General features: G+C 35.0%; 2 protein-coding genes across 5 annotated transcripts in view; one reads left to right on the forward strand and one right to left on the reverse strand.

The window, feature by feature from the left end:
* LOC137253131 (neurobeachin-like protein 1) overlaps window positions 1-22,774 on the forward strand; it is a 269,267-nt gene that overhangs the window by 109,834 nt on the left and 136,659 nt on the right. The window lies entirely within an intron of this gene.
* Window positions 9,150-15,667, reverse strand: Cpr64Ab (Cuticular protein 64Ab). The gene is made up of 2 exons (XM_067789556.1): window positions 15,571-15,667; window positions 9,150-9,968 (listed from the first exon to the last, which is right to left on the reverse strand). The coding sequence occupies exons 1-2, from the start codon at window positions 15,583-15,585 to the stop codon at window positions 9,573-9,575; spliced, it is 411 nt and encodes a 136-aa protein (XP_067645657.1). The 5' UTR covers window positions 15,586-15,667; the 3' UTR covers window positions 9,150-9,572.

A 22,774-nucleotide genomic window follows, 5' to 3' on the forward strand; every position in this document is an offset into this window, starting at 1 on the left:
TAAAGTCGTTTGTTCGCGCTAAATGCGGAGGCGGCGGTATTTTGCGTTTAGCGGCTTTAGGTTAGGCGCTTAGGCCTTTAGCAAGCTACAACAACAAAGCCCCTAATGTGCTATGATGAATGCAATATGAAACAATAATAATAACAAAAACAATAATATTAACAAAAGTGCAACAATACGAACAGAAAAATTACAAGAGCACGCATGCCGCCAAAAGCACACACCCATTTGGTGCAACAGCAGCAACATGCCGCCCCAGGCAAACAGCACACCATACGAATGCGGATTCGCTATTAGATTTTGTTCTTGCCTGTTTGGCCTGCGGCAGCGCGTTCGCTAAGTAAGTGGCAGGTCATTTTTTTCTCTTTATTACTTTATTTACTGGTTGGTCACCGCGTCACGTAATTTGGATCCATTAAAGACTCACTATGTAGGACCGAACGCGTGATGTCGTACAAAGTGCTTAGCTGATGGATTAAACCCTACCTTAATATATAGCAGCTGTTGTAAAATCCATAGGCAATTTCATTCTCCGCCATTCATCGTGCACTTTATTGACAGGGGCACCTGTCAATGTTGACAGCTTCCGCCTTAAAGTGAAGATAATTTAATAACATACTTTAATGTAAGCTTCACACTGGCTTAAGTATAATAAGTAAGTACTAGTGTCAGAAAATTCAGAGTCATAGATGGTGGTGGAAACTGAACAGACAAAAAAGTATTGAAAGTTAGAGGGAGTGTTGATAAGAGTACTTAGATGGAAAAAGGAATGTGAAGATAGCGTCAGGTAAGGACATTAAATATTGATGGAGATTGAATGATATCCTTTTTGTTTTGTTTTCGTGAAAGGAAGAAACGGTACGCTGTCTCTCGGCTTGCTTTACTGCGCCTATAACTTCTACATACTATGGCATATGTAGTGGAATAGCCTCTATAGTCTCCAAAGTGCTAGTGCGCTCTACGGAAACCATACCGTCAGTGTCAGTAGTCTTTTTGGCTCTTTGCAACAAGGCCTAGCCATTCTGCCTTTATCTGGTGAAGAAGAGTCTTGCTTCGAGATATTTATTGTACATTTCTCATATTATCCTCGTCCATCACCTAGCTCGGTGGACAGATTCTTTTCAATACTTTTTTTGTATCCTTGTTTTGAGGGATCCCGATGCACTTTCTCGCAAAGCGATTTCCAGCTCTTAAGTTTGCTCTGCTCGATAACATGCTTTCAGGCCACATCCTCGCGCATGTTTTCCGCAGCTCAGCTATTTCTCTACAATGTACTTGATTCTTCCCCCTCAATGCTTCTTTCCGTGGCATAGAGATATTGCTAGCGCACCGCAAACAGTGCATTGGCTTTTGAACCATCTCATCTGTTATGTAGGATTAAGCCTAGCCTGGCTTTGATTTGAAAGACTTACTTTTCCCGGCTATTAGTTGCGGCATTTCCCATTCGACGGCTCTTGCGTTAAAATCTCCCGCAACGTTCAGATAACCGGTTAGGTCCCTTTGATCATCTCCAATTAGTATTAGCTTGTCCACAAAAGTTTGAATGGGATCAATTAAGGAAACTTATCAGCCGACTATTATAGCTTTAGCCACAGTTAAACGGACGTAGCCTTATCTTGCAACACGGTTGTAGTTGTTTTAAACGCGAAAACAGTTTCTGAGAACTTAGAAGTATTACGGATATGGGCGGCATTTTGCCGGATTGAACCCATACCAGCAGCACCTTCTGGTACCTGTCTGGGGAATGATTTCTGTTACGCCTAGAACCTTTAAGAATGTGGATTTTACTTCGTCCATACTACAGCTATGTCTACAACAACAAGGTTCACAATATTGTGATGACATTCGCTATGCACTCATCATTTCTGGCTCTGTCAGGTTTGGTGATGATTACACAGTCAAGGATCAATTGATGTAGTAGCTCTTCAGCGGGCCTACTTCGGTTAAGGCTGCCTTCAATAAAACTAAATTAATCATCATTGTCATAAGGGTTCTTTCTTTGCAGCAGCGAGGTAAACCGAAAGAGCAAGATGAACATGAAGAGCAAGATGAAAATAAAGATCCAAATGAAGACCAGGCTCAAGATCAAGGTCAAGATAAGGATAAAGATAATAAAAATAAAAATGAAGTTAAAGCAAGCTAAAGATAAAGCTAAAGATACAGATGAGGATAAAGATGAGATTTAAGTTAAAAACAAGTGAGGAAGGCGGTGACTCTAGAATGTGTTTGCATGATATGGGTATCAAATTAACGGCATTAATTAGGGGTTTAAAAGGGAGTGACACTTAGTTTTATATGTGAAGGCGTTTTCGAGATACCGAAAATGTGGACCAGGGTGACCCAGAACATCATCTGTCGGATACCGCTAATTTATTTATATATGTAATACCACGAACAGTATCGTGCCATGATTCCAAGGACTATTGATTTCGCCCTGCAGAAGTTTTTCATTTTCTTCTACTTAATATGGTAGGTGTCACACCCATTTTACAAAGTTTTTTCTAAAGATATATTTTGCGTCAAAAACCAGTCCAATCACCATTTTTCATCCCTTTTTTCGTATTTGGTATAGAATTATGGCATTTTTTTAACTTTTTGAAATTTTCGATATCGAAAAAGTGGGCGTGGCCATCGTCGAATTTCGAATGGCCGAGCGGAAGAACAGACGGTCGACTGTGTAGAAAAACTGGGCGTGGCTTCGGCTTTTGTTCGACTTATGGCATTAAAAGTATTCTAGACAAGTTAAATGAAAAGGGCGGAGCCACGCCCATTTTGAAATTTTCTTTTATTTTTGTATTTTTTGCACCATATCATTACTGGAGTTGAATGTTGACATAATTTACTTATATACTGTAAAGATATTAAATTTTTTGTTAAAATTTAACTTAAAAAAATTTTTTTTTTAAAGTGGGCGTGTTCGTCATCCGATTTTGCTAATTTTTATTTAGGTCACATATAGTAACAGGAGTAATGTTCCTGCCAAACTTCATCATGATGTCTTCAACGACTGCCAAATTACAGCTTGCAAAACTTTTAAATTACCTGCTTTTACAAGTGGGCGGTGCCACGCCTATTGTCCAAAATTTTACTTATTTTCTATTCTGCGTCATAAGGTCAACTCACCTACCAAGTGCGATCGCTTTATCCATCTTTGGTATTGAATTATCACACTTTTTGGGTTTTTCGAAATTTTCGATATCGAAAAAGTGGGCGTGGTTATAGTCCGATTTCTTTCATTTTAAATAGCGATCTGGGATGAGTGCCCAGGAACCTACGTACCAAATTTCATCAAGATACCTCAAAATTTACTCAAGTTATCGTGTTTACGGACGGACAGACACGGACATGGCTAAATAAATTTCTTTTTTCGCCCAGATCATTTTGAAATATAGAAGTCTATATCTATCCCGATTAGTTTATGCCGTTACTGATTTCCGTTATGCGAACAAAGCCAATATACCCTGTGAGCTCTGCTCAGCTTAGTATAATAAAGGTAAAGATGAAGATAGAAATAAAGTTAAAGATAACGATAAAGAAAAAGTTGAAGATCAAGTTATAGACAAAGATATATTTATAGAGAAAAGCAGAAATAGAGATATGTGGCTTCCTGGCGTAACCGAAACAGTGTAATTTTTTTCAGGAAATTGAGTCTTTCTAAAAATTATCAATTTATACTATTATATCTAACATTCAGTTCATAGTATAGACATTTGCAACCCTAACAACTTCATTTTTCCTGGCATAAAAAAAAATTAATAAGGTAGTTCAGAGTTTTGTGCATTTGATATTGAAAACATTGCAATAGCAAATATAAGATACGGACTGTGAACAACTTGTTGCATACAAAAAATTTGTTTCACATTTTATTTTGTATTGACAGTTGCTGATTTGCTATTCAATGCTGAAAAAATATATAATGGTTTTTGATGTTGCGTATTTGCCATGACGTAACAAATGCATAGCCGTATAATTTGTTGGCATTTTGTGTAAAAATACTACACCAATTTGCAAATGCAATCATGCTAGGCCATTTGCACAAAATCCTATATTTCAACTCTTGCAACTCGAAACAATGATATTTGAAAAGAAAAAGTCATTTCAAAAACTTTAACGCTGGTTTTCTCCAAAAGAGCTGTTAGTGACTTTTAGTTATGTCCGAAAGCCACAGAGACAGAGAAAGAAATATAGTTAGGGTACGGAAAGAAACTGCAGGTGAATGAGGGTACGTTTTTGTAAAATATTTTGAGATACTACACTGATATTATTAATGCTGTAATGTCTTGATATAGGGGTTTCACTTTTTTCTCAACATCTTTTGGCTTTACTTTTCGCTTTAAATTGTTTACACAAGCTCATATGAGCGAATGCCAAACTTGCTTACAATTAACGGATTGAATATTATGAACACTATTTTCCCAACAATTTACGAGTATTGTGTGCTGCTCATTCATAAAGTCTGTTATTTAATTCTTTAGCTATATACTCGTACATACATACGTACGTTTGCACATCTGTGTTTTACTGCTAGTTGTCAAGTTTTATTATTACAATATTCAAATTTTTTTTTTGCTTCTACTATTAAAGCATTTTTCTGTTGGTGTCGCCAATTACACCACAAACGGCCACCGTAGTGTGATGGTTGCGTGCTCCGCCTATCACACCGATGATCCTGGGTTCACGCCCCGGGCAAAGCAACATCACAATTTTAGAAACAAGTTTTTTCAATTAGAAGAACATTTTTCTAAGTGGGGTCGCCCCTCGGCAGTGTTTGGCAAGCAATCCGAGTGTATTTCTGCCATGAAAAGCTCTCAGTGAAAACTCATCTGCCTTGCAGATGCCATTCGGAGTCGGCATAAAACAAGTAGGTCCCGTCCCGCCAATTTATAGGAAAGATTAAATTGAGCACGACGCAAATAGGGAAGAGAAGCTCGGCCTTAAATCTCTTCGGAGGTTATCGCGCCTTTTATTTTATTTTATTTTATTATATTTCAAATACTTATTTAAAACTCATATTGAAAGATGAAACAAGGTTTTAAATTTGATTTGTACTTGAAAAATCTTACATTTCTCAAATAAAAATTGTATTTTCTCGGATTTCACTTGTTACATTTATTGTCTTCTTGCTATGAACGGCATGAAAATTGAGAGATTTCCATCCCATTCATTGAAAACTGCATTAAAACCTCTTGATTAAAGTCAATATTGTAATTACTAGATAGTTTCGATACTAAGGAATATCTTACTTTTTATTTCGGACTGTGCGGATAATTGCGTCATTGATTTCAGTACTTTTCGGCACATTTCGAAGCAATAAGTAATTTGTTTTAGGAAAAATTTCGGAGTTTTTTTTCGACACTATTTCGTGACCATTTTCTTGATATATTTCGGCATTAATCTCAAATTTGTCAGTAAACAATTCGGGACTACTTCGGAATACTTTTGGGACTATCCTCGAACATTTCGGAATGGTTTTCAAAATAATTTCGCTACATTTGGATATCATATTAATTTTTCCGAATTATCTCAAATAGTTTTCGGGATTGATTGCTGCGGGATCATTTCATACTATCCTCAGTTTACTCTAAGACGGCTTTCGACGTCATTCCTGTACCATTTCAACGCTATTTCGGAACTTTTTCAATACTGCCATGTGTTAATATCCGAACTATTTTAACGAAAATTGCGACTAATAATGTATAGAGATAGTTTCGGAATTGTTTTAGAGATAACACTATACATCTGTATTATTTCAGAATGAACTCGAATTGGCTTTTGGGGTAGATTTCAAGTTCATTCAGATTAGTTTAGAGATTATTTTGAGGCTGCTTCGGTATCATTTCGGAATTATCTCCGGATCATTTTATGACTACCTCCCAAACGTTTCAGGCTTGCTTTTGTCACGACTATTTTTCGACTGTTAAGGGATCGAGACTATTTCGGGATGATTTGTAGATTGTTGTTTCATTCTGGAAACAGTTTATTTTAAGTCGTACGGAATATTTTTTTATCGTCCAAAAGTGAAGTAAAATTAAGAAAACAACAAAAAGATAAATTTTAAAAAGTTTGAAAATTGTTGACCAACATTTTTCGGACAAATATTAACAGCCTTATTTTTAATCGTAATAACCTGATTTTCCTCGGCCTTCAGCAAAAGTGTGCCGTATACAAGGATCGAGTAGGAAGCAATTTTGGCTTTTTGTTTAACTAAATTGCATGTCTTATTTTTATTGTCCGCCGGGCTATATAAAACGTGGGTTCTTTGTAATGAGAAAGTTTTAAAATAGGGGGTTATTAGAAAAAAAAACCGAGGCACCTCCCATACAAACTTAATGTTTCATACTGCATCTCTCTAAAAGTATTTGTTTTAGAAAAAAAAAACAATATCTTAAAGTAATTAAATAAAGAACATAAAATTGATTAAGGAATTAAAAATAAAAAAAATAAAAAACAATATAAAAACTACGAAAAAAATTTTAAAAAATAATAAAGAATTAAAACAAAAGAAATTAATAACTAAATTTTTTGTTAAATTTGTAGTAATATGGAAAACTTTAGGAAAGGGAAGGGGGATCATTGGAAAAGGGACCATGGGAAATATATTCCATTCAATTTAAAAACATTATCAATTTAATAAAGAAATCAAAGAAAAAGTTAAGAAATTTAAAAAAAGTTGAATAAAAAAATTTTAAAATAATAAAACATTTTTAAAAATAAATGATTTTACAATTAAAATAATAAAAATAGATAAAAAATAAAAATCTAAATCTAAAACATATGAAAAAATTTCGTTTGATAAATACCAGACATACAAAATTAAAAAAAAGACAAAAAAACTAGAAAAAATTCTAAATAGGATTAAAAAAAAGAAGAGAAAAAATAATTAAAAAAAACGTTTTAGCAGTTTCAAACTTCGTTGGAAGATATACTAAGCAGATGCGAAGCTCGCGGAGAGAAATGAGAATTAATGAAAATATGTTAATCTGAATGGGTGTGAGTTTCATAGCTAGCCAAGCTTCCCAATGGACCTTTATGAAAATTTCACGGTCAATTTTTGCGATCACGGCGCATACATGTGTTTTATAAATAAGAGCGGTAGTGAGAGTAGACGTGTGGTGAGAGTGAGATTGGGAGTTGGAGTGGAAGTGGGAGTGAGTGGCAGTGAAAGTGAAAGTGGCAGTGGAAGTGGTTGCATGAGTAGGGTGAGAACAAGAAAAAGGAATTCAAGCGGGATGGGGGGTGAAAGAGTTGTTAGGAATGGTAAAGCAAACAGGAGGAAAAAGCGATGAGAAGGCAAAAAGCAATTGCTTTAAAATTGTCGGGCAATTACATTATTATTATTATTATTATTATTATTATTAATAGGTCTGGAAGCACTGCGACCTTTGTGCAGATCTATTGTGCAAGACCCTTCAGCTTAATTTTGTATCTGGAGGCTTTTGATGTATCTAAGTACCTCTTCAGGCTTTATACTCCATATCACATAGGGATTAAGAGTCCCACCACCTAGATAGGATAGTCTCTGCCTAGCTAGAGCTACGCATTCGCTAGAGCTACGCATTCGCATGTGAACCGGCGTTTCATCATCCAGCTCTCAGAAACAAAAAATTTGGGTATCGGATAGATTTAATTTACTTAGGTGATATCGCAGACCGCAGTGTCCCGTATAGTACCCAAAGAGAGTTATTAGGTCCTCCCTGCTTAGATTAATGAGTTTGGCCTACCTTTGCCCTGGGCAGTCAATCCAGTGACGTCTGAATTGTTTAGTTTCCCAGTTAGCACCCTGCTTTGCTAGGTAATCTGCATGTTCATTACCTTCATGTCCCTGATGTCCGGGAACCCATCCTAACAAAACCTTGTTTTTGGCTCCCAGGGCATTAACGATTTCAGTGCATTCATCCACTAGCTTAGATGTAACTGCAAGGCACGCAGGGCCGCCTGGCTGTCCGACATAATGTAGATGCTCTTCGATGTTGAGCCTCTCCGCAGACATTCTCTACCACAGACATCTATTGCATAAATTTCTGCCTGAAATATGGTGGTGTAGCATCCCATTTGTATCGATTTCTTGAAGTTCGGCCCATAGATGTCAGCTCGAGTTCTTCCTTCATCGAATTTCGATCCTTCCGTGAACCAGACCTCTGAGTCAGGGTCGCTATAAGGATTCCCTATTTCCCAGTGGGTCCTGTCCACAATGTACACTTCAAAGTTCCGTGAGATTCTGAGCTTAGGGGACATTACGTCACGCAGTTGTAATGAGGGATTTCCTATGAATTTTCTTATTACTTTCATATGCCCTATCATATCTCCTTGCTTCAACTCAGAAATATTTGGAAGTCTTAGTGCGCCTAGTGTTGCATCTTTATCTATCCGAATAGAGTCGATGCAGTTTGCTTAGTTTAGCTGTTACCGTTCTTTGCGTGGCCTTCTGCCACCAAACTAGGGAAGCATAGGTGACTATTGGCCTTACAGCAGTATTAAATGTCCAATATACCATTTTTGGATATATCCCCCATGTTTTGCCGTAGAGACGAATACAGGCGAAGAAAGCTCTTGTTGCCTTGTTTGGATAGCATCCAAATGAGCATTCCACGTGAGGGTTCTATCCAGTGTGACCCCTAGATATTTAGCCTCCATTGCGAATTGTATTTTTGTACCACCCAGGGATGGATACTTTCCTTCTTATTACATAAGAATATTTTAATGTGCACAACAAACTAAAGGTATTTCGTAAATTTTTTCAATCGAAATATGTGTTTTTAGTAAGGGGACTACCTAGCCTCTAGATCTTTAGATATGACATACATCTACATATAATTTCTGTCTTTTTGAGACACTTGAAATGATTTACGCATTTCAAATGACATTTCAAATGCTTGAAATATTTTTTCTTCGCTTAAAAAAATGAACAAATAAAAAGACAAAATAGGAAAAAAACAAAGCAGCAATCACCGAAAAACGCATAATTTTACCGGCCGGCCACTGCGTGCGACATTCGTTAAGCACTTTAATTTAAGGCAGTACCACTGGGCGTATACGCAACTGACAGGCAAATATGAGAAAAACGAACAAAATGTGAAAAAACCCAACGCATTGGGTTGCTGTGCTGTGCTGCAAGTGAAAATAAGCCAAAACATATAAAAACATTTGTTTGATATCGATCTCAAAAGTGTTGCTGAGTGATTTATTACTACAAAAATTAACAACAACAATTACATACAAAAAGTCTTAAGTACAAATACATTTTTAAACACATAAACGCATATATAATAATTTTGTGGGGAGTTTTTTTTTACGGTGAGACTAGAGCGCACATTGTATTACAAGCAAGTGCATATGTGTAATTATGTATATAAATCCGTATTAGACGCAAAACAAAAAAAAACAATGCAAATATTAAGCAAATCGACTTTTAACAACACAAAGAAGCGCTGCCTGTCAAATACTTAACGAGACTTTTGACACTGAGGTTTCGTAATAAACTGTCTTAGTAATAAAAATTAAGATAAGTTAATACATAATTTCCTAAACACTTCAAATACTGGAGTTGACAATCGTTTTATCCCAAACAAATCTTAACCTTGAATGAATCGCGCAGGTACAGGCGCTGGTGCAACAGGCAGCACAGGTCTAGGTGCGACCACCGGGACGGGACCACGTTGTACGACAGCGTTGAAACCATTGACAGGATCAGCAGTATAGAAAACAGTACGCAGTGAACCGTCAGCATCTACAACGGAGTATGAGCCTTTGACCACATCACCATCGCGCACCTCCTGTTGACTCTTGCTATCGCCAGTGAGTGCATCTTGTACGTTATAGGCAAAAGCATATTGGGGATGTGGATCAATTTCGGTGTTGACTGGCACCACCGGTGCCGCAGGGGCGGCAAATGCAACGGGTGCAGGAGCACCGTGCAAGACGGCGCAGTGTGCGATAGAAACGAGTGCCAGGCAGGCGACAATTGTGTTCTGGAAGAGGAGGGGAGAAAAAATTGTTTAGTTAAAAAATATATATAATTCAAAACCCTAAAATGTTAAAAATCTTATTAAAGAAATTGAAAACTTAAACACTGCAAATACGTAGGTAAAAAATTGTAAACTAAAATCAGTTTTCAGGGCTTCATTTAAAAAGTTGCTTAACAGAAAAATAATAACGTTTTTAAAAAATGGCAGCCAAAAATAAAGAAGTGATCAAACAAACGAAAGAGGAAATTTTAAAAATTCAAATATAGAAAGAAAAACAGAAGCAAGAAAATGTAATCTCCAATTAACAGAACAGCATAAAATATAAAAATTAACGGAAATTAAAATATAGCAAAAAATTTTGAAAATTATAAATAAATTCAAATAATTTCAATAAATAAAAAAATGTAAAATAATTTAAAAACTTTGAACAATTGAAAAATATAAAAATTTATATAAAAAATGTTTAATGCAATAGAAAAATATTGGGAAATATTTAAGCAACTAAAAATATACGAAGCTGATCACAAAATGCGCGTAAAACAACTCTTGAAAAGAATATTTAAATTGAACTTCTCAATTTAAAACAGCTTATGAAAATATAAATAAACCAAAGACGAAGTTCAAAAAAAAAACAATTAAAACTTAACCATTATTTTTTTTATTGGATACAAAGATAAAACAGTAATGTAAATTAAAAAAAAGTATATATATATATATGTACATATATAACTCAAAGCTGTTTAAAAAAATTAATACAAAAACAGAATATAAAAACAAAAACTAAAAAGTTTTAAAATTTCTATTTAATACTGTAAAAAAAAATTGTATGAGAGAGAAAAAATAATTCAAATACCTAATAAATTTCAAAAGTTTAATTGAATAAAAATACCAAACTAGTAAAACAATTAAGAAAAAACAAAACTTAAATTTTTTTAAATTTTAAATTACAAAAACGTTAAAAATAAAAAATAAATAAAAAAAGTTATATAAAGAATTAATATATTTTTAAGTTAATTATAAATTGAAAAAAGTTCAATAAAAAAAATAACGAACTTAAAAATTTGAAAAGGAAATCTTTAAAATTGTATTTGAACGAACATCAGGCTACACAAATTTCAGTGAGCAAAAATTTAAGTGAAAAATAGTTTTATAAAATCATATTAAAAAGAAAAATATCTAATCAATATAAACAATTCAAAATTTAAGTTTAAGATAATTGAAAGAATGTATATACATATGTATATACATACATATATATAGAGGCTAATCAAAAACAGCATATTCGAACCTAAAAATTAATTTCCTAAAGGAAAACCCAAAGTAATTAAAAAAGGAGTTAAGCAAAAAACTATTAAAGTTAACTTACAAAAAGTTAAAAAGAAATAAGACAAGTAAAGGTGTCTAAGTTCGGGTGTAACCGAACAAAATGTCTCCCCATTTCCTCTTAGAATAAAACTTGATAAGTGAAATATCATTGATTCAAAACTATTTTTTGCTAAGTTATAACTTATTATTCTAGTCTACGACCCTTTTAAATTTGTTTTATATCTAAGTTGCCGTGATCTTTAACCGATCCCGTCCATTTTTACTAGAAATATTTTATGCTATAAGGAAAATATGTATACACAATTTCATTACGATATGTTAATTTTTCTTCGAGTTATGGCTCCCGAAACAGAAAATTGCTTAGTCATAAAAGGGGCGGTGCTATGCCCATTTTTTAAAATTTGAAGTTTTTCCTATTTACTGTTATAAATACACTTTGGAAATGAAATACCATTGATATAAAGCTCTTTTTTGCAATGAAAGCTTATTTTATTCATCCACGACCAATCTTTTATATAAAAGTAGGCGTGGTCCTTAACCGATTTCGTTAATTTCTCTCTGCCGAATTTTATTACGATAGGTTTAACGATTTTTGATTTATGATTAATAATATTTGTAAAATTGATTTTATCACAAGTGGGCACGCCCATTTTAAAAAAAAATTTCAAATTTTTATCAAGAGTCTCAATATCAGTCCACACGTCAAATTTCAACATTCTAGGAGTATTATTTACTAAATAATCAGGTTTTTTGTGTTTTCCAAAATGTTATATATAGAAAAAGTAGGCGTGGTTATCATCCGATTTCACTCATTTTCAATACCAATCTATTCTGGGTCCAGATCGTGTACCAAATTTGGTGAAGATATCTCAATATTTACTCAAGTTATCGTGTTAACGGACAGACTAACGGACGGACATGGCTCAATCAAATTTTTTTCGATGCTGATGATTTTGATATATGGAAGTCTATATCTATCTCGATTCCTTTATACCTGTACAACCAACCGTTACCCAGTCAAAGTTAATATACTCTGTGTGCAAAGCACTCTGAGTATAAAAATATATTTAAAAAATTACAAATTAATAAGAAAATTAAAAACAAGAAATCAAACGTGTAATTAAAAACGATAATTTTATAAATTAATATAAATATAATAAAAAAGTTCAAAAACAAAAAAAAAACAAAAAAAAAAAAAATTTAAAAAAAAATATAAAACACAAAAAATATAAAAAAAATAAAAAAATTTATTTAAATGAAAAAATAAATAAAAAAAAAATTTGAATAAATTTAAAGAAAATATGAAATAAAATAAGGAAGTAAATAAAAATTTTTTTAATGATTTTGACGAGTTCAACTATCATATTGATTTTACTTGATTATTATAGAACTTTAATACTCTGTTAAATGTTTTCAATATATATATATCTTTTTTTTTTGTTCTTTTCGCTTTAATATAGATCTAGAGTTTATGACACCCAGTCTTAAGCGCTGGGGTGGCTCGAGCTGCATGAGTGTATAAAACATTAACATGAACCCTGTAGATTTCTATTTTAGTGGATTTTTACACATTTACATATATGAGTATATTTTTTCCATCTTAGTATTTGAACGATTGTTACACAATTTTTCATATAATATTAAAAAATTAACATCATTTCTGCTCAAAACCTTTGATAGGCTGATAGATGTGTACACGTGGATGAAAAGCTGCTCTCCACAACACAGCATGCGTACACCAAAGGCAAGTCAGTAGACACCGCATTGCATAGGGTGGTAATAAGCATAGAGAAATCTCTGGAATATAAGGAACATGCTCTAGAAATCTTCTTGGACATTGCCGGCGCTTTCAATAATGTTTCTAAATGGGCGATTATGGATGGTCTTAATTACATAAAGTACATCCAGCCCTAACCAGATGGATCGGCTGCATGTTAAATTGCAGGAAGATTACATCACAATGGGGATTGTACGAGGCCACAAAATCAGTGGACAGGGGCACGCCGCAGGGAGAGGTGCTATCACCTCTGCTGTGGACGTTGGTCATCAACCAACTGCTCAGGCAATTCGATGAGGGACCCGTAAAACTTACGTCTTACGCAGATGACGTTGCAATTGTCATAAGTGGAAAGTGCCTTCCAACGAATAGTTCTTTGATGGATCGGGCGATTCGGGATATTCATACCTGGGCATCAAATGTCGGGTTGAAAGTCAATGCGGAAAAGACGGATATGGTCTTGTTAACAAAGAGGTACAAGGTCCAAATTGGACCAGGCCTAAGTTAAGAGGGGTGACCTTACAAGAGAAACCTTGCACAAAATATCTAGGAATCATCCTAGACGGTAACCTGTCATGGAAGCTCAACGTGGAGGAGAGGGTGAAGAAGGCCTCAACGGCACTTTATGCATGTCAAAGAATGCTGGGATGTACGTGGGGCTTATCGCCCTCTCTTTCTCATTGGGTTTTTACAGCGATTATAAGCTCTATTCTATACTTTGGAGTTCTTGTTTGGTGCAAAGCCACACAAAAAACAACATACCTCAAAAACTTAGAGGGGGTATGCAGACTATCGATGTTTAGCATTACGTGACCCCTGAAAATAACCCTTACGGCTGCACTGTATGCCATTCTGCACATTCCACCTGTAGACCTGGTAGCAAAGAACATAACATTAACAACTGCAACCAGGCTCGGTGCTTCGGAGCAGCTTGAGCCCCGACCATATGGCCATAGTAATATAGCGTCATCAATCACCAGACGAACAGACTACCTGATTCCCTATCTGCGCTTCGATGGATATCTTGAGGCCACAATAGAGACTGGGTGCTCAAATGGGGGACGAGGCGATACATGTGTACACAGATGGTTCCAAAGTAGTGGAAGGAGTAAGCTGCCGGATTACTGTAGCGTTTTCCAAGCGGAAATACTAGCCATAACCAAAGCAGCGAATCGGGTCCCAGGGCATATGGGAATAGATGGGAATGAAAAAGCGGATGAACTAGTTAAAAAGGGCGCATCTCTTGAAGCTTGCTCCGTAGAGGTTCCAATTAGACTGGGCGAGATTTAGCGATGGCGAGAGGTGCACATGATCGACCAAGCAGGAAAGGCGTGGGTTCAAGCGCGGGGCTGTAAAGTGTCGAAGATTGTGTGTAGGTTCTATAACCTTAGACTAACAGAGTTGCTTCTATCATTAAAAAGAGAGGACTATAGACTCACGACGGGTTTTCTGACTGGACACTGCCTTCCGGCGTCACATGCCTTTATATTAGGCTTGGTCAGTGATAGCATCCTACATGGAAGTGCGGGTTGGAGGAGGAAACGATCGAGCACTCGTGCCCTGCACTTGCCAGGCTAAGACTCCAGCTATTAGAAGTGATACAGCTGTCAGATCTAGAAGCAGCAAGTGGCTTAAGTCCTAGGAAGGTTCTAGTATTGCCAAGAGGACGGAGTGATTTTATAACATAGGTCCTGGTTTTTGATAGGAGTTTTCAGTTTGGTCGTTAAAACAAACTGCTGGTAACACTACGGACCCAATCAGTCTATGTGAGGTCCTCATGGACCGGCCAGTTCAACCTAACCTAAACTAACAAATTTTGATATTTTTCGATTATACTACATGGTATCGCTTTTATCGATCACATATGGGTCGTTTTTTTAGTTTTATCGGATTTTTTGCTTTCCTTAATTTATATCCCTGTTTAACGTTTATTATAAGTCTCGAAGTTTATTGATTCTACCAGTATTATGAGATTGTTATCGATTTTTGACGATTATTATCGAACTTTTACATCCATTCATAACGAACAGTTTTAACGAACACTATTTGTTGTTTACCGATTCACTGTATACCATATTATTATTGTTTGTTGTTGAAATGCAAGTGACAAATAAAATTTTATAAAATGAACTCAAACATATTTTCCGCAATTTTTATTTTTTTTTCTGAAGTATCCCGCATTTTCTGCGACAGTTAATACGATACTAACGAAACAATGCAAATTTGTGGAAAATAAATGAAAATTTTCAAAGTTTATAAAAAATATTCTAAAGTTTGTTTACTTTTATTTATTATTTTTTTTATGAAAATGGCTCTTAAAATTTTTACTGAAATTCCTTTTTACTTCACAAAGTTTTGCAAAAGCCGTTTTATTTAAAAATTAAATAAAAAGAATTTATCAAATTAATTTGTGTAGTTTTTTGCTACACAACACTGTATTATCCGTTTGCCTTGCTTGCGTAGCGCTTATCCTGCTTTCATATTTTTTTTTTCTTCACACACCTTGATAAAAGCCATTTTATTATTTGTTTTTGCTATTGATATTTGCGTCGAAGAAATTTACTGCGTACTACGAGTACTTAGCGCTTGATAACTTTTGTTTGAATGATGTTATCAAGGCAAGCTGTCAAGCTTTTAAACAAAATACGCCACCCACAATAATTGGCTACGATGGCTCACTTGGTTTTGAAACTCTCCATATTGGTTTGTAGGAATTATGAAATTATTGCCCTAAAAAGCGCACACACGAGGTAATGATATAATAAAAGGCAAGCAATTGATAGCCACTAAATATGCTGCCCTATTTGTGGCTTTTACCAGAGGTTTTGTGCATAAATAATTATAAACGCAGCAATTATGGCTAGTAAATTAGGCAACTTTGCCATGCGCATGCGCGACACCTACATTTACCACAGAAGACGTGCCAATTATTTAGCCACTGGGCTTACTCAACTAATCGACAGCTAGCGACCAATAAAACATTTATAATATTTCAAGTAAAATTGAAGAAATGAACTGAACGAACGTGTTGTGTGGGTATGTGATATAATAAAGATCTTTACTTGGATGAATAATTTGTAGTTTGCGCCTAACCGCTCAAAGGCAAATGGTAAACGGTTTTTGTAATGCCATTAGTCGTAGCGCATAAAGTTTGTGAGGATGGGCGGTTAAATAAATTAATAAACATTTTAAATCTCTAAGGAAAACCATCATTGACTTAAATCAAGCTAGCTTTCATGGAATGTTTACAGGTTGCTCATACGCCACGGTGTTCCTGGAACAAGTAATATTTAAGTAGAATTACTTCAATGGGACGATCAATAAAGATCTCACACAGACTGAATGTATTCTCTGGGTGTCTCATCGCTTTCCCTCCATAACCTAAGCACTGTATCGAGTTTGTTTAGAAGCTCGCTCTTTTTATTCTTACCGTAATTCATACCAGGCTTGAAACACTTTGTGTGTTATCGTTTTTTGTTTAAGAAAACTTGCGTTCGTTACTGGCCGGCTATTAGTTTAAGCTCTTTCCACTTGGCCTCTACGGTTATCTCTATGAAAATATACCTCGGATCCTTGCAATCGATCTCAACGTGGCCTTAAGGGTAGTATCCTTACTTTCGAGTCCCTGCTTTTTTTTGGTACTAGAGCTTTTTCCGTGATTTAGTGATTAGCCAATATTCAGATGGTGATCAAAATCGATGGTAGGACCGCGACACTGGAGCCATGCTGTCCATCTATCCAACAAGAACCTCTTTGTGCTCAAACTCGGTCTTGATATCATGTTTCGGATACAGTCGTTCGGCCTGAATTCATCAGGAGAGGTTTGGTCAAGGTGGCTGATTTTTCCGACTATGCTTCCAAACACACCCTTCTTTAACCACCGTGGTATTAAAGTCGAAAGAAGCGTAAAATACGCCCTCCCTGGTTTATGGTTGTCGATATTTGAACGATTGAAATTTTTTTTATTATATCCAAATAATGGCGATATGTTCGGGAACATGCACCAACTACAAAAGCTGATACGTTTAAACGGTCTTATTGGACCGCATGCGCAAAGGATTGGCGCTCCATTTGATGATTGTTGTAGAAGCTGCGGCAACGAAGAGGAGCCTGAAACTGTTAGGCATCTACTCTGTGAATGTCCAGTGCTCGGTAGAAGAAGGCAACGTTTTATGGGCAAGATGTTTCTCGTAGATCTGACTGATATAGCTGAGGTCAATACACGACGCTTAGTTAGCTTGAGAAACTCAACGAAGTGGTTTGATTAGGAGTATAGGAACAAATCGGTGTGGTTTCACAATGGGCCTATAAAGGCCTAAGTGTGCCGCTCCGATGTGGACCGCAGCCACTTGAACCTAACCTAACCTAACCTAACGGTCCAGGTAGGTGCACAAAAGTGCGATCGAAAACACAGCGCGAAAAAACAACGACAACAGCAAAAACGGATATGCTTTTTATTTATGTATATTTTTTAGATTTTTTTGGTTTTTGTCTTTGTTAATTTGTTTTTGATCTTGTTTTTGTCATTCTTCTTGTTCTTGTGGTTATTATTGGTGTCTTGTTTTTTTCCTTGGTTTTGTTTTTGTTCTTGTTCATATTCTTGTTTTTAATTTCGTTTTCATTTTTAATTCATTAAGTTTGTCTTGTATCATATTTCGTGTATTCCTCTCCATCACACACGACTTTGGCATGATTTAAATTTCCATTAGTAAGAAAAAAGGTTAAGTTTTCCAACTATCACGATCTTAGTCCCACTTTTTTTGCGTACGTGCTACTGTCTGGCGCAGTCAGGCTTCACTCTAATAAGCATGGATTGTGAATACCCTTCATTCAACATTTATAGCCAAATGCATTGATTGAATAAAATGCTTGTGTTTAATTTTCCCAAAGTCTTCACCCCTAAACATAATAAATGGGAAAAATCAAATTTAGCATGCGCCAAACTGTTTGCGTGCCAAAAAATGTATATGTATATGTATGAATTGGCGGCCACCGTGGTGTGATGGTAGCGTGCTACGCCTATCACACCGTATGCCCTGGGTTCAACTCCCGGGCAAAGCAACATCAAAATTTTAGAAATAAGATTTTTCAATTAGAAGAAAATTTTTCTAAGCGGGGTCGCCCCTCGGCAGTGTCTGGCAAGCGCTCCGATTGTATTTCTGCCATGAAAAGCTCTCAGTGAAAACTCATCTGCCTTGCAGATGCCGTTCGGAGTCGGCATAAAACATGTAGGTCCCGTCCGGCCAATTTGTAGGGAAAAATCAAGAGGAGCACGACGCAAATTGGAAGAGAAGCTCGGCCTTAGATCTCTTCGGAGGTTATCGCGCCTTACATTTATTTATTTTTTATATGTATGAATGTACGTATGGATGTATGTATGTATTTATGTATATGAATTTACATATATGATTGTTTGGTAAAGAAATATATACATATATAAATAATATTTAACCAAAACTTATCTCAAGTGTTGGCTTGTAAAATCAACACAATTAAATCAAATGTGATTTAAGAGTTTGCCAGTCTATCAATTTTTTAACAATGAGACAGAGCAACATTGCTGGTGCACAAGAGTATAGTTACATATTTATATACGTACATAGCCTTATATGTATATCGTGACCACAACCAGGTGGTCAAGCAGCATGCAGCAATGTGTCGGCAACAATGTAGCAACAACAACGTGTTAGATATTGCATTTGTTGTGATAGTCTTTTCATTATTTATGCATTTATTTATATATTTAAATGCGTAAGAGGCTAGTATGTTGCATTTTTATGCAATATATATAGTTTACGCATGTCCCATTCAATATTTACGCATACACTTGAATTACATAGCAGCTCATTTGACGCTGCGTCAAAATTCGTACTTTACTTGCAGTTCATAAATTGAATGCGGTTCAAGTCATAAATCACCAGCAAGCGCTAGGTAGTTACAAATTGTAATCTATATCTTTTTGTTTTATACTTATAACCTACCGTTATATTGAGTTACGGTTAAGTTAAGTTAAGAGGGCGTGTAAGGGAGCTTCCACACTTCTACTCGAAAATATTTAATTGCTTGCTTTGATGGAGCTTTGCGGCCGAGAAATGAGAAGACAATTTTCCTTTTTCCTCTCCTGCACGTTTTGACGCTGTCACGCCTTCCTCGGGGAGTCTGATAATTTTGTTTTAAAAAACCATTTATTAACAACAAACATATGCTACAATTAAATAATTTGTAGCATATTTGCTATGAATTTGTTTTTTTTTTTTTGTTTTAAATAAAATTATCAGACTCCTTGAAGAAGCCGTGAGAGCGTTGAAACGTGTAGGAAGGAAAACTTATCTTTGCCTTCTCATTTCTCTACCGTAAAGCTCCATCAGAGCAAAGAGCTAAGTATAAATTTCGCCCAACAAGAAAAAATTTGAAATTTTTCCCTTGACTAGCTAAGCCGATTTTAAATATTGAAAATAAAAATACGCTTTAATATGTTAAGGGCCTCCCTAAAAAAACACCATACTTTTAGATTGTTGGGAAATCCTTTGGACTCATCATGAAATGCTTTGTCTAATTATAAATGAAATAAGAAAGATCCCGGGTTTTTGAAAACAAAAAGAAAAACAATACAAATTGCACTAAGTAAAATTTGCTAACAAATCGAAGTTTACTCCAGCATGTGACCTACTTCACCTTAGACCAAAAAAATATAAGATTCCATAAAAATGACAAAACAATATAATAGTCGTCATGCCACGCCTTTTCTACATTTGTTGTACCATTGCAATTGCACTACTAATAGGCCCAATTGCTGTACAATTAATGATCACCACGTTGACCTAGTGAGCCTATGTAGAGTACAACATATGCAGTAGCACCAAATGTACGACATAACACGGCCCGAAAGGCATATTACACAAAGCTACATACGTGCGCATGCTAACAGTTATTCGGTGAGTAAATGGTGCTGTCATTATTTATTTTTGATATTTACATTTTTGCAAAATTAAATAAAAAATTTGATATTAAAAAAATTTCAAGAAGATAAGAGGAAAAAACAATTTATTTTATTTTTTGCGTTTTTTTTTATTTTTTAAAATATGAAGTTTTTGAGTCTTAACTTTTTTTGAGAATTCAAAAAAAAATTCCAAATATATAACTATGTACGCACAATTTGTTTTTAAATAGTTTTATTCACTTCGAGTTTTCCGAATTTTGGTAAAGATAAATTTATAATTTGAAGATTGAATTCAGAGGTTCGAAGCCTTTTCCTATAATTTCATTTTTAAGTCTAATCCTCAGATTGCTAATAGTTTCCTTATTTTCAAGACTGGATTAGAAAGAGAAAACTTAAACTTAAAAAACTGTGAAAATAATTTTTAAATAAAATTTAAAAAATTTCATATTTCATTGATGGGTTTTTAATTGGATTATCGGTTTCGGCGTTGTGCCATCTTCCGTGTCGATATTCGTTCTGATCTGCTGTTGTCGTTTGCTTTGTATTCATACTTGGTAGCTATTTGAACAGGTATTTTTAGAATGGATGTTTGCATGTGTGCATGTGTGTGTTATGCGTTCATTCGGAAACGTAGGTGGTTTTCTTTGATCAATTTGAGTAGTTAAATGTGGCAGGTAGAAGTCGGTAATTTTAGTCGTTTGACCGTTTTTATGTGTTTGTTGCTTTGGTTCATTTATTTTTTTTTTTTGTGTTTACTTATATTTCTTATTCTTAAATTTTTAATTTTTTTCTGGTTTCAATTTTTTAGTTGTTAATTTTTCATAGATATTCTTTATTTTCAACTTTGTTTTTAAGTTTAAAGTTCACATTAATTACTATGCCAATTTGTATAGTTGAAACAAGTTTTGCAAGTTTTATTTGTATGCTTTTAGTTTTTCAAATATTTCATAGAAACTCTAAGTTAAAAACTTTTAATAAAAAATTTTTTAAGAAGAAGTTCAACAGCTGCAGTGCTGATCAATGTTATTGAAACTAGAAATATTTGAAGTTAAAAGAACCAAAGTTTAATATAAGAAAATTAAAACGTATTTAAAAATTATAATAATTGTGTTAACTAAAATTTCTTAAAATTGGTAAATTTTGTGTGTATTGTTAATTTTTTTATGCTTTTAATGCGTTTTTATCTTTTTATATATTTTTAATTAAACAATATTTTTTTTAATTTCTAAATTTTTTTATTTAAAATTAATTATTTTTAAATTTTTAATTTTTTCAATTGTATGCTTTAAATTTGTGCGAAAAATTTTTGAATACTTTAAGTTTTGTTCAGGTTTTGAAATTCGGATATACATTTTTTCCTTTTTTAGTCTGCACCGATTTGTATAAAAGTTGTTGCATTAAAAATTAGTATTTAAAAGAAACAAACTTTAATAAAAAAGTAAATGTGTTTTTATAGAATACTGGCAGACCTGGCAGACGTTGTTCTGCCCTAAATTTGGCCTATCCATACATTTTAATAAGCTTTTTCCGTCTAACTCTGCCCTCCCCCATCTTCACTTTTTCCTAATCCTTTTATTCACCCCTCCCTCCGTCTTTTTCGCTTCATATATCTCCATCTTCGTTTTGGGCTATCGCCCTAGTCACCCATCGTTATAATATATTAATCTGTACTAAAGCACTCATCAACAGCTTTCATTTGATATCCATATTGTATAACACTGTTTAGGCATTCACGGCCCCACGTTTTGGCCTATATCTCGAGACCCTAGTCACCCAGGGGTATAAAAATTACCCTCTACTAAAGCAGTCATCAGCAGCTTTCATTTGTTATTCATATATTATAAACACATTCTAGGGTACCCGGGTCCACGTTTCGGCCTAAATCTCGAGCACCCGGTACGTCGATCGCAACCAAACCTATGTAGTAACCACCCGCATGAGGTATACGCAACTTGTGTGAAAGTTTGAACAAAATCGACCGACGCATCTCTTCAAACACCGGCGACCAACTAACACACATTTTAGCCTTTCTTTTTATATATATAGATTTTTATTTGTCACACTTCACTATAATACAAAAACGAAATGCAAATTTTCGTCACGGCCTCCCTCATAAACCACGGGCCCATTACGAAATTGCCTGATGATGAATTCGTGGCGGTTTTCGAAATGGTACCATCGCAATATGCCAGTAAATGTTTCTTTCTTTCTTTTCAGTTTCTCTTAGAAAAACATAATAATTGAATAAAAAAATAAAATAAATGTAAGGCGCGATAACCTCCGAAGAGATCTAAGGCCGAGCTTCTCTTCCAATTTGCGTCGTGCTCCTCTTGATTTTTCCCTACAAATTGGCCGGACGGGACCTACATGTTTTATGCCGACTCCGAACGGCATCTGCAAGGCAGATGAGTTTTCACTGAGAGCTTTTCATGGCAGCAATACAATCGGAGCGCTTGCCAGACACTGCCGAGGGGCGACCCCGCTTAGAAAAATTTACTTCTAATTGAAAAATCTTATTTCTAAAATTTTGATGTTGCTTTGCCCGGGAGTTGAACCCAGGGCATACAGCGTGATAGGCGGAGCACGCTACTATCACACCACGGTGGCCGCCATGAATATTCAATTATTATAAGCCGGTGCTAAGCTCATGAATTCTTAATAATAAGTATAAATTGAAGACACCATTGAAACAAACAAACATAAATATATTTTCGTTGAGTAAGAGCACCAACAACTGGCTATGATAGTTAGTTGTTATTGTAGCAG

The sequence above is a fragment of the Eurosta solidaginis genome, chromosome 5 (assembly GCF_040869045.1).
Source record: "Eurosta solidaginis isolate ZX-2024a chromosome 5, ASM4086904v1, whole genome shotgun sequence".
Taxonomy (NCBI): Eukaryota; Metazoa; Arthropoda; class Insecta; order Diptera; family Tephritidae; genus Eurosta; species Eurosta solidaginis.